Here is a 12,523-nt window from a genome sequence, read left to right as displayed (position 1 = left end):
TATGGATCTGGATTTATTTTTGCAGAAAAAGCAACAGTTGAGTGCTTATTGATTTTTTGTATCACTATAATATGTATTTAGGCATGATTCAACGATTAGTTGACTGTAGGTCAGATTCAACCAATCAGATTGGACTATGTACATTGTTAGTCGGGGACACCCCTATCATACATGATTTAATGATGGGAGGGATCTGGGTCATGCCTCTGAAGGCCCATATTAAATGAGCAGCAATTCTTCTATGGTTCAATAAATGATCATTACCATAGATCATCATATGGATTCATCAATATAACACATCTACATCACTACAAGTTTTTTTCCCCAGAGAGGTCATGATGGCTTAATGGGGCTTTGAAAACCTTTGACTTGGTAATAGATACTTTTTTCAATTCAAAAGGAGAAAATGTCAGCTGAATTAGAAGATATTCCCTTGGTAACGGCAATTATCTTCTCACGGGGTTTTCGACCCTGAAGCCTCCTCCGGTGAAGTGGGGCTTGCTGCTCAGCTGAGGCAGAATGTCCAGCTGCTCTGCCGTGGTGCTCTTAATCCTCTGCTCACTGAAGAGACACACAGAGCTCCAGTACATCAGACAGTGAACCAAACTGATACCACAGTATACGTCATGTTACCTGCATTTAATGAACCGTGCATTGTGTACGCATCAACAAATGCTGTGTTAAAGCTATAGTGTGTAGCTTTTAATAGTTACTGTAAATTCAAGCCATCGCCAAACGAGTTGAGTCAAATTTGATTAAGCCTACTAGTGCATTGCCCGTAGGAAGCAGGTATTAGCTTATGCATGCTTAAATGTAACCTGTCTATGAAAGTGGGACACAGAAACAGATGTAGCCTACACATTTAGCTTCTTTTTTTTTAACGGATATAAAACATTTTGTGGAAGCGATCGTGTTTACCTTCACCTGTAGCAGACCTATCCGAGACCGTGCTAATTTAAATGGGAAACGCCATTGACACGCGTTAACTGAATTAGCATCACTGTCGAGGCCACATCGGGAAGCTCAGGCTGATCTGACTAACTGTCAGAGAGATATGCGAGCCACAGACAGACAGGCACACAGACAGACAGACGTTTCTTGCTTTATAGATAGATATCAGCTCCACAAAACTCTCGTGTATTTCTCAGTATGGCAGTGTTTACAAACTGGTGTAACCCCCCTGACACTATCATTGGAGCTCAAAGAAGAGCCCAAGAAATGTTTCAGTTGTTGATCCTACTGCTAAGAAAAAACCTGATATACAGCAGATGGTATAGAATCCCTGCAGGATCACCGAAGGCTTACCTCATGTAGATGGCCAACATTGTTGTTGTAATTACTCAGAATTACTTAAATTAGATTTAAAACAAAGGTCAAGCTCACCTGTGAAGCTTTTTCTGACTGAGGTACTTCTTCTTGATGTTCGCCAGCTCATTGGCCAAACTTTGATTCTCACTTTTGTACTCGTTCATCTTGGAATCGAGCATTCTCAGCTCTGCTATCAAGGCCTGCAGAATAAAATAAAAATATATGTACATATGAATGCAGAGAAGCAAACAGCTTGTATGTTGTATCTGTTCTGGGTGTTATTATGAATAACAGTTTTTAGATACATATGGATACTTAAAATATTGGGTTGTTTTAGTGGACAAAAAAAACGGACTGAATGAACTGTCAATGTAAACAATAGCCTCTAAAAAGTCATTATATCGAAGTGATTGTGACAACAAATGGACACAGATCTGAAGTTGCTGAAGACATTGATTGCAATATACTGTAAATAAGCAACTTATTTAACAATACTGAAATAATTCCACTGACATTTAATCAAATATCTTAATCGGATCAGAAATATAATTTGTCTTAAGAAGTGAATTTGGTTAAACGAGAAAATACTTTACAATTACACAACGAGTAAGAATTTGACAGGAGTGGAATTTAGCAAGAAAGACAATGGTGAAACAGGGTAAAAAAAGATATGCTCTGACTGGCAATAAAAGGCTTTGAGGAATGACCTTGAGTGTTTTGGTTCTCTCTCTGAGGGTCCATTGGCACTGCTGGAGCTGCTCAGCGGCCTCTGGACCAGGCTGACGGGCCAGAATGTGCTTCAGCTCCACATACAGCTTCTCCTTTTCCTTGGTGGGGAGGAAATAGACGCAAATAAAAATTCAACTTATGAGAGAGAGAGAGGTAGCACTCAAAACAGCTGGTTCAGTTTATTACATGTAGGAAGGAAAAGGCACCAAAGCACTACACATGTTCCAGAGGAAAACTTGCAACCTCTACTGTATCTAGATCTATGAGTACCCATTCATTGACAGTGTCCCTGCTTTCTTATAACTGCTGCCCCAACTACTCACCAAAGCACCAAATGTGGATTTAATCCACTGAAAATAGTCCTGTTTGAGTAACATAACATAACATATTTCCACAGGATTTGTTGTTGACCGTTACAAACTGTTAGAACAAAAAGTAAAACCATCACAAACCTTGTCACAAATGGGATGATTTGTGGAAGTAATGAGACTATGAGAAACAACTGTTTTATATGACGAATAATAGCTTTGGTTAACTTTACAATGATGACCATGTTGAAAAAACACCATTGGACTGATACAATAGCTATCAGAGGAATCTAATTATTTCAGCTAAACACTAACATTTTCTGAAGTGTTTTTTCTTTGCTGTGGAAGAATTCAAAATAAATTGTCATGATAACCTCTCATGATGATTCGTCTTCTGTTGTTTTACTAGACTTCCCCGCTTGAATACAGTTACAATGACCAGGAGCAGAGGTAATAATCAGTAACATACCATCACATTGCTGTGTGCTTGTGTGTGTACACATTGAGGAGAGCGTCTCTACCTGTAATAGGAGTTCACGTTCCTCAAGCTCTTGTGTTTTGGCGATCAGTCGTTTTTGTAAGTTCTGGATCTTCTGGATGAGTTCATATTTGCCGGGGTCGTTGCCCTGTGGGGTGGAGAGCCGTTTAAAGAATGTTACTGGCCTGACCTTTGGATAACGACGTATACTTAATAATAAATTAATACTAGAAATTAAGATGTCTTTGACACAGTGTTGAAACAATATGAAAACAGTAATTGTTGATGACAAAGCTGTCATGTAAACAATAAGGCCTCATGCCGACGGATGCTGTTTAAACCAGTGGCCTGACCTCCAGTCGTCTCCAGCGGTGGATGTTGATGGGCTTGAGCTGGTCCTCCAGGACACTGTTCCTCGTTCTCTCTCTGAGCAGCTCCCTCTGCAGGTGGAACAGCTCTCGTCTGCAGCAACACAATTAAAATACTATAGTCGTCCCATGATTAAGTTGAAGACTATTTAAATCAACTGTAAGGAAAACAAAGGAAGGTAATGGCAAAAAATAATAAGCTACTCATCCTTCATGGTGAGGTAACAAGCTTTTTTTGAATATTTAAATGAAGGTAATGAAGTGACGAAAAGTTGATTGAAGTCTTAATGTAATGCGGAAAGCTTAACGATATACATGCTGGTTTAAATAGAATACAGTTGACTATGTTCTGAAAGCTACGTGTTGAAATGAGGCCATCCTCACCTCTGACTCTGGCTCTGTCTCCACTGTGCTCCATCCCTCTCTCTCTGTATCCTACTCTTCTGCTCTAGATAGTGCACTTTGTAGGTCACCTCATTCTCTCTCCCATGCTGGCCTGCTTCTCTCTACTCTCCTCTCCTCTCAGAGCAATTCAATGCAACGCTGACTGTCTGGTTGCACTCATTTCCTCTGCTGTCTTTTACCTCAGGTCCTCTGTGTTGGGTACGTTCTTGTCCAGGATGCTCTTCTTGCGCCTCAGCCTCTTGATCTCCAGCTTTAGCAGACGGACGTCCTCCATCCGCTGGCTGTAGTGGAAGTCTCCCTTGCTGAGGATGGACAGCTGGATCCTGATCTTCTCAAACAGCAGCGTGCGCTCATCGTTGCGCCGTAGCAGCTGTTTGCCCAGGTTGTCCCGCTCTCTCATCACCTGGAGAGTGAACGTGTTGCCCGACAAATAATAATAATAATAATAATAATAATAATAATAATAATAATAATAATAATAATAATAATAATAATAATAATAATAATAATAATAATAATAATAATAATAATAATAATAAGGTTTCTGAGGCCATGTCAACACATACACAAATATATATATTTTTTTAATTAATTAGTAAAAATTTGTTTGCAAAAAAAAATCCTATCTCTCCATACACACGATATTGCAAAAGAAGCATTGAAAAAAACTGATCTAATCATGTCAGGCCGGTATGTAGCGGTATGTGTCACGTCAAACACCATAGAAGAACATTGTGAGCATGCGCATCGAGCATCTTCTTGATCGAGGTTGTTGCATGCTCAGTAGATGTAAACATTTAACACTAGTCCCCACAAATACAGAATTACTGAGTATTCCTAAATCTCCACTTTGGCAGGAGTTTGCAAAACCCCCTGGTTATAATGTCTGGTTGTGCCGTTTGCTTATGGACAAAAGGCCAAACCGCACAGAAAAAGATACGGTTAGGAAATAGTAAATACCCATGTAAGTGTGGACATGGCCTCAGTCTCATTCATATTGTCTACCTCCTTCTCTCACTTTACCTGTTCCAGTTGTTTCTTCTGTTGGATCTGCTCAGCTTCAGCGTCGGCTATAATCCTCTGTAGTTTCTGCTGCTCTGCTTTCTGAATGTCAACACGCTGCTTTGACTCTTCTAGCTGGAGCTTCATGGACTGCACCTCCCCCTGTAGCAGGACACACAGCATATGATTAGAGCACAAGATCTGGGAGTGACCTTAGACAGCTACTTCAGGTTTGATAAACAAATTAGCAATGTTGTTCGAACCAGCTTTTTCCAGCTACGTCTTCTGGCCAAAGTTAAAATGTTTTTAAGGCGTTGTGACCTCGAGAGAGCCATCCACGCTCTTATAAGTTCAAGGCTAGACTACTGCAATGCGCTTTATGTTGGCGTCTCCAAGAAGTCGCCTGCAACTCGTGCAAAATGCTGCTGCCCGTCTTTTAACCAACACCAACAGACGGCAGCACATCACACCAGTTCTTAACTCCCTTCATTGGCTTCCTGTCCTTTTTAGAATTGATTTTAAACTTAACGTAACGGGCTCGCCCCACCATATTTATTTGAGCTTTTAACCATCCAAAATCCTGGTCGAGTCCTGAGGTCCACCGATCAACTGTTGCTGGAAGTGCCCAGGTCAAGATACAAGCACTGGGGTGACCGAGCCTTTTCTGTTGCTGCCCCCAGGCTCTGGAATAAGCTCCCCACTGACATGCGTCTCATTTCTGACCTGGGCCTCTTTAAATCCAGGCTAAAAACCTATTTATTCAGGATGGCTTTTAATACACAGTAGCGTGATGACACTTTGATCTTGATCTTATCTTGTTTTGATCTTGTTTGATTTTGTCTTGTTTGATTTTGTCTTGTTTGATTTTATCTTATCGTGTTTTATCTTGCTCAATCCTGTAAAGCACTTTGGTACACCGAAAGGACTGTTGTAAAGGGCTGTATAAATAAAGTACATTTACATTTACACAAAAGGTCCTGGCAAAGTAAAGGTATCTTTAAAAGAGTGGACAACCACTCTGAATGGTTCTCTTCAGGTTAGACTTGGCACAATGGTTCCCAGTGCTACTCAACAAGGACAACACACAACAAATGATAACAAATTATCTCATACAAGACTCTCCAGCAATCCCCTGTTGTAGAGTGTTTGCCTGTGACAGTAGTATACCTATGTTTCCTACCTTCTTGCGACTTTTCTTGTTATCCACATATAAGAACATATGGAAACCTGTGAGTTGTATGCTGCATTTGGGTCCTAGCTACACACCTGACCCGGGCTACAGACAGTACCTTGAGGGCCTCGTTGTCTTTCTCTAAGCGCTTGTGTTCCTGCTGATCCCGGGCCAGCGACAGCTCCTTCCCCGTTATCTCATCTCTCAGTCGGGTCACCTGGTTGTTCATGGTCTTCATCTTCCTCTTTATCTCTGCTATCTCTTCCTGAGAGACAGGCGGGGAAAGGAAGGAGAGGAAAGAGAGAAAGAAAGAAAGTGAAAGAGAATCAGCATTAAACTTATATAAACTATATATTATATATATATACTGTATAATTACATAGACATTAAACAGCTGTAACCAGAGGTCAGAAAGTTAATATGAGAAAGTCAGCCAAGGACAAAGTGTGGGCAGATGTAGCACTAGTCATCTTTCAGATATAATTACAGATTACAAACACAAGGATCTAAACTTTAAAGGAATGAATGAAAAACAATGCATTCCTTAGTGAAACATGCTATTTTAAAACATACCATTTCCTGTTAGCTATTGGTGTGATGCAGTCTGGAAGTGTACAGCTGTCATGATTGGTACCTGAGCTTCTACGAGGTTCTTGCTGTAGAGGTTCCTCTCAGACACCACACACTCCAGCTGGTTCTCCTGCTGTTTGATCTTGCACTCTGCCTCCGTGACCTTCTTCCTCCAATCAAATATCTCCATCTCTCTCACTTCAACATCACCCACTTTTTGTTGCACCTGTGGAAAGATGGAAAATTCCCCTGAGACATAAGAAACTAAAAAAGTCATATTGTAGTATAAAATGGATCCAAATACTGCATAGCCTGCCTTCTGCATGAGGTTGCTGGTCTCGTTGATGTAGCGGTCTCGCTCCTTCTCTAGCTGTTGGATGATTCTGCGTTGCTTGTGGGCCTCCTGGCGGTAGCCGCTGATCTCATGTTCCAGCGTGCTCTTGTCCTGCTCCAGCAGCTTCACAATACTCTGCTGCTTCTCAGTCGACTGCGTGGCTTTGATCATGTTCTATTGTGAGTGGAGGTATTGTAGTTCACAATACAGACATTTTGTATTGGTATGGTGTGAGCACCAAAAGAGAGTCCACAATGAAAATAGTTATTGTAATGTCAGCCCCACACCTAATGAACACTACAATGCATACCTTATTTAAGATGTCTCTCTCCCGGACCAGCTCTTCCATGGCTTTCCTGTCAGTTTCTACTTGCTTTCGGGAAGACTCAAGATCTGCAGAGGGCGGAATAGGTCAGTTTATATTGATGGTCTATAAAGCTCAATAGTGTGGTTCCGGAAACAAAATTCCCATTCATTTTCTCAATGGCCGATAATGAACTGTAATGAATACAAATGTCCAAGGAAAAATGACCAAAAGCTAACGTGTATATACTGGTGTATTCTCCTGTAGATGACACAAGTTGGTATGATATCAACCTTTGTTTCAAGAGAAATTGTTTATTCTGGATATCAGGAACTACACAACCCACAATCCTAGTGTATAGGAACGAGTTAACCTTTAAAACCTAACCCTTTTCCATGAGGGTGCCAATATTACATATTAATTAACTGAGCAGGTCTTAAGTGAAGTCTGAATAAATAAATTCCAGAGATTCGAACGAGAGTGAGAGGCACTATCAATGCAAGGAAAAGTTAAATTGGTAGAAGACAGCATGCATAGTTTAGTTCTATCTATTTTACATTGTGTTTGTGTGTGGACCAAGCTTGTACTCTTATTACTGTGCAACATACAGAAGTGTGTGTGTCTATGATAGAACATGGCATTCTCCCACACCTTTCTCCAGCCCAGCGATCTGAGCTTTCAGTGTCTCCCTCTGCACGTCCACGTCTGCCTTCTGGTCCTCCACCTGGTGGAACTTCTTCTGAATGGCTTCTCTCATCTTGGTTTGTTTGGAGATCTCCTGACGCATCTGACTCACCTCCTCTTCTCTTGTCTGACAGGCAGAACCAATTAAGCTTTACAAAGAAGTAGTGAGGAAGGGAAGGGGTTTTTGAATGGATGAGTGGATGAGTAACCCCGGAATTCCACTGGCTGCGCGTGCGGTGTCCAACGGTTTTGCTCCGTGCGCCCACGTCCGTCAATACCCACCGGCTCCGTTTTCAAAGCAGGCACGGCCAGCTCCGCTGAACAGCTGGAGTCGCGAGAACGATGAGTTCCCGCGGTAATAAAAGTGACGGGCGATCGCTCTTGATAATATGATTCTCCTATATGGTATTTACACAACAACGAACACACGGAAGGTTATTATTTCCATCCGAACGAGTAAAAGAACAGTGGACATGCTTGTATGTGTCTCTGTTTTGAGAATGTTACCTGCAGTGAACACCGAGTGTCTTATTTTGAAAATTAACCGGAGGTTTTATTGTTTTGTCGGCGCTTGTGTTCCTGTCTATCTCGATGTGTTCTGTGCTAAATTGATGCGGTGAGCTCAGGCATCCGGCAGAAATAGAAGCACTGCGTATTTCACCGGAGAGCTGGAGCAGCAGCAGAGCAGAGAGACGGTGCAGCGGACGTGGTGGAAACTCACCCACTGACTGCTCTTAATTGTATTACTGTTTCTGCCGTGCTGGAGCGGAGAAGGACCGGAGATGCAGCCGGTGGAATTCGGCCTTAAATGTTGCTGTGCGTGCGCTTATGTCTATGACTCAAATGTGTTCTCTGACTAAATCCCTCAAACAATTTATTTAAAAAGGTGCTACAAGTAACTTTCAATTAATGTTAATTATTATTATTGCACCCCCTTTGTACAAAAACTGTAGTGTTTAACTGGGTGAGTTCTAGTTCCTGGGTGAGGGACCCATGACAAAGAAATTAAGAAAAACTGTATAGAAATAGCATTCTTTGCACTGATGGTCTCGTTTGCTGTTACATGTAATTCGTGATCATCAGAGGAAAAATTAGACTGTTTCAGAAATATTAAAAAAGTCCCTCAAAGCACCTTTAAGAAATGAAGGAAAAAGTTATAATCTTCTTTTCTTTTTTTTCTGGGAGTGGGATAAAGTACAGAACACATTATGAGCTTTTTCTGAGAGAGCAGTGCCCCCTTGTGGTTCAATGAGACAGAATCATATCATCCATGAACAGGTATTCTGGATTTGAGACACATTCTTGTGCCATGAGTTAGCAGGCAAACTGTACATAACTTTTCTTTCCACTGGACCCCTTCAGAATGCTGATGAAAGTTTTTTTAAGTGATTTGATGAGGAGATTTCCAAAAGAATGGTATTGTTAGGAAAAATGTCAAATAGAATTCCCTTATGTCTCAAAAAAAAATATTACTGTGGCCTTCTTTCTAAATAAGGCACTCGCCATTGAAAACCGCCCACCTACCTGAGTATGAGTGGAAAAGCGGTTCCGAAAAACATGCCTACACTTTTCATAACTCCATATGTGGCCCGAGGCATACCTTGAGCTCATTTGCGCTCTGCTGGTTTTCCAAAGAGAGATGTTCTTTGACGGATGAGAGCTGCTCACACTCCTGCTGCAGCTTGCTGTTCTTCACCTGCACCTGCTCCAACTCCTTGGTGGATCGCTCATACAAGACCTGTAACAGCCAGGGAAGAAGGGAAAACGTATGATTATTACATTAGTGCAATACAGTTACGGTATGATATAAACCATAATATTAAATATACATCGGTCTTAAAAGGTTGTGGTCAACCTAACTAGACGATAAAAGATTCACTGACAATAATATCCCCCGGGGAATATTTCTTTATTCAAGTGCACAGGTTAAAATAACATTTGTTTTGCTTTGTGGTGGCCCAACACCTTACTATGATCTAAATGTAAGCTGGTTTTGAGTTTCCTGTACTGTACTTTGTTGCCATACAGTTTTTGTTGTACAATGGTTGGAACAGGGGGTATACCATATACCAGAGAGATGATGTTAAATATAGAATCATATACTAATGGAAATCTAAGCAAAATATATACATATATAATCATGTATAATATTGTGCTTTTAACTAAGGCGATAGATATAACAGCCCCATAAAGAGTATCACCTTTAACTCTTTGAGCTGCTGCTCCTGTCTTTGCTGCTCCTCTTTGGCCCTCTGGCCCTGCTGGTTGAGAGATTTGATGTCGGCCATCTTGGCCTCCATGTCGGTGTGCAGCTGCTTCACCTCCTTGTCCAGCTTTTCCTTCAACCTCATCTCCCGGGAAATCTCATTCTGTTGTACCTGGGTCTCCTGCTGGAGCTGGGTTTAGACACAGAGCATCAACAGCTTGGCTTCAGATTAGACTATTATTCATTCTATTATTATTTTATTTTTTTAAACATAACTTATGATCATAATGGTTTTAATGCATATCACTTATATAGTATTAACAATATGTATAATTTATTTATTTATAGTTTTCTATAGCTCCTCTCTGACATGTGTTCTGTGTAAAAGACCTGTTCATAACTAATTGCCCCTAGCGGAATTAATAAAGTAGTTTGAATTGAATTGAATTGAATTGAATTGAATTGAATTGAATTGAATTGAATTGAATTGAATTGAATTGAATTGAATTGAATTGAATTGAATTGAATTGAATTAGATTTCATTTAACTCTTTTCGTGGCAGTGGTAACCCCCTGGCTTCAGTAGAGCAGTCTGTGTTCCTCACTGCTGGATCCCCAACTCTGGAACTTAATGTGCTAATTGTGGCAAAAAAAAAAAGACTGAATCGTAACTGGAACTAGTCATATACAACACAGGTAAAGATTTCCCTTACAAATTTGGCAAAAAAAGCTTTTGTTTAACTATGTACCGTTTGACTTGTGTGTTCATATGGCCATCTGCAGATTCATTGTTGTGGTAAATTACTGCAAGTGCAAACGTAACGTAACAAGTTCAAAACAATCGGATTCCTTGCTTTTCTGAATGTCTACTTTGCTGTTGGAAAATCGAGGAAAATTTTCCGGGAATTTACACTTGATTAAAACTCAACATGAGATTATTTTCTTCCATCATACAGACTACTTGTATCTCTGCCAATAAAATAAAATTTGAACATATATGAGAATTTACATGCACTTACCTGAGCAATATTCTCTAAGGCAGTATCTCGCTGGGCCTCTATCTCCTGCTGGGTGGCGATGGCCTTGTCAAGTTTTTCTCTCAGAGCCTCCACGTCTACCAGCAGCTGATCCCTCTCCTTGGTCAACTCCTCACTCAGTTGAAGTAGATCGCTGAAAACAACAAGATGACAGTTGGTCCAATTGGCCTAAAATATCCACAAAATAAATTGATTATCATCATTGGGGAGGAGGACTACACCTCTGCTCTTTGTCTGTAGGGAAGCCCTGCTGTTGTGCAGCCATTTTGGTGAGGTTGGCCACTTCTTCTTTTACATTTCTGATGGTCTCTTTGTCTCTCTTCTCTTTTTCGTGAGCCGCATCGATCATTTTCCAAGCTTTGTCCAGCTCCTGCAGTGAAAGCAAAGAAAAGTTGTAGACAAAAAAAAACTAAGTTAAAGGTGGAGTGAGCAGTTCTGGAGAATCCTTATTGTCAAAATCACTTTTTATAAGTGAATATCTCCTCACGTTCCACAACCTGGCTGTCCATACTGTTTGAGCAATGAAAAAAAATCTGGTGTTAATACACAGTTTAGGCTCAGTAAACTGGTACAGTATCTTAACAAAGTGTGTGTAAACCAAGGGGAACCACCATAGCTTTGCAACATGCCTGTTTGTTTACAGAGCCTAGGCCTAATAACACTTGATTTTTTTTTTCAGCGCATACAGTATAGCCTACTAAGCGGTAGCAGATCGTGAGGAGATATCGACTGATTTTGACAAAAAGTGATTTGGACAACAAGCATTCTCCAGAATCGCTGACTCCTCCACCTTTGAATCCAATATAACTTGCTATACCAAACAACACAAGCTCCATCAACTGATTCATCTAGTCTCTTCTTGTTGGATATCATGCCAAATCAGGGCCCCAAACAACCAAATAAATTAATAAATAAATACAACATGCTCTCCATGTTTTGGCAACGTATACCCTCTTTAGTGAAGTGATTGTTGTCTCATCCTCCCGGGTGAGTTTCAGAGCAGCGGCCACTTTAGTTGAGCTGGACACGATCTCTGCGTTCAGCTCCCTGCATTTAGACATCAGCCTCCTCTCGTTGTCTCTGGACTTCTTCAGCGCGTGGATGAGCTTCTCGTACTCGCCCCGGACCTTCTCCATGCTCTCGTCCCCCACCAGCTCACTGAGGACCATTTGGAACTCCTCCAAGGACTCCAACATCTCCTCCTCCACAGGTCCTGTCTCCTAGGGAAATACAGCAGAGACACACACACACACACACACACACACACACACTGTAAGTTAAAAATGTGTCAATACGTTCAAAGTGAGACCAAGCTTAGAGTGGCTCTAAGTCCTGGGATAAAAGGGATATCCAATGATATAACTAAACAACAGGTGGCACCGGGCAAAGTTATGACAGCTGAATTTAGGCCTACTTAATTTAGGCTACTTCACAAAAGGGTCATTTTCAAGTGTTGACCTTGTATTTGACAATGCATGTTACAGTATTTAAAAGCTAATAGACAGCAGAGTAATTAATTTCCCTCGCAGTGTGATGACGGGCGTCAGGTTTGTCAAACTTTAAGCATATTTTGCTAACAATTAGTCGCTTTTTAACCTTACCAGCATTATGTAAATGTAT

The 12,523-nt window shown here is 40.9% G+C and overlaps 1 protein-coding gene across 1 annotated transcript; it reads right to left on the bottom strand.

Annotated features, from left to right (window-relative positions):
* Positions 1-446: 446 nt before the first annotated feature.
* cfap58 (cilia and flagella associated protein 58) lies at positions 447-12,099 on the bottom strand (the record flags this gene model as incomplete). Its single annotated transcript, XM_080041489.1, has 17 exons — positions 447-561; positions 1,384-1,508; positions 2,016-2,135; positions 2,867-2,971; positions 3,177-3,285; positions 3,776-3,999; positions 4,620-4,760; positions 5,888-6,034; positions 6,404-6,565; positions 6,656-6,847; positions 6,984-7,066; positions 7,629-7,788; positions 9,262-9,399; positions 9,863-10,057; positions 10,886-11,036; positions 11,125-11,273; positions 11,854-12,099. 17 exons carry the CDS (start codon positions 12,097-12,099, stop codon positions 447-449), a joined length of 2,562 nt encoding a protein of 853 aa, XP_079897615.1.
* Positions 12,100-12,523: the final 424 nt, after the last annotated feature.

Source organism: Ammodytes marinus (genome assembly GCF_949987685.1).
Source record: "Ammodytes marinus genome assembly, chromosome: 14".
In the NCBI taxonomy this organism is placed as follows: Eukaryota; Metazoa; Chordata; class Actinopteri; order Uranoscopiformes; family Ammodytidae; genus Ammodytes; species Ammodytes marinus.
Note: the sequence above shows the minus strand (reverse complement) of the source record. Positions and strands in the feature narration are given on the sequence as shown.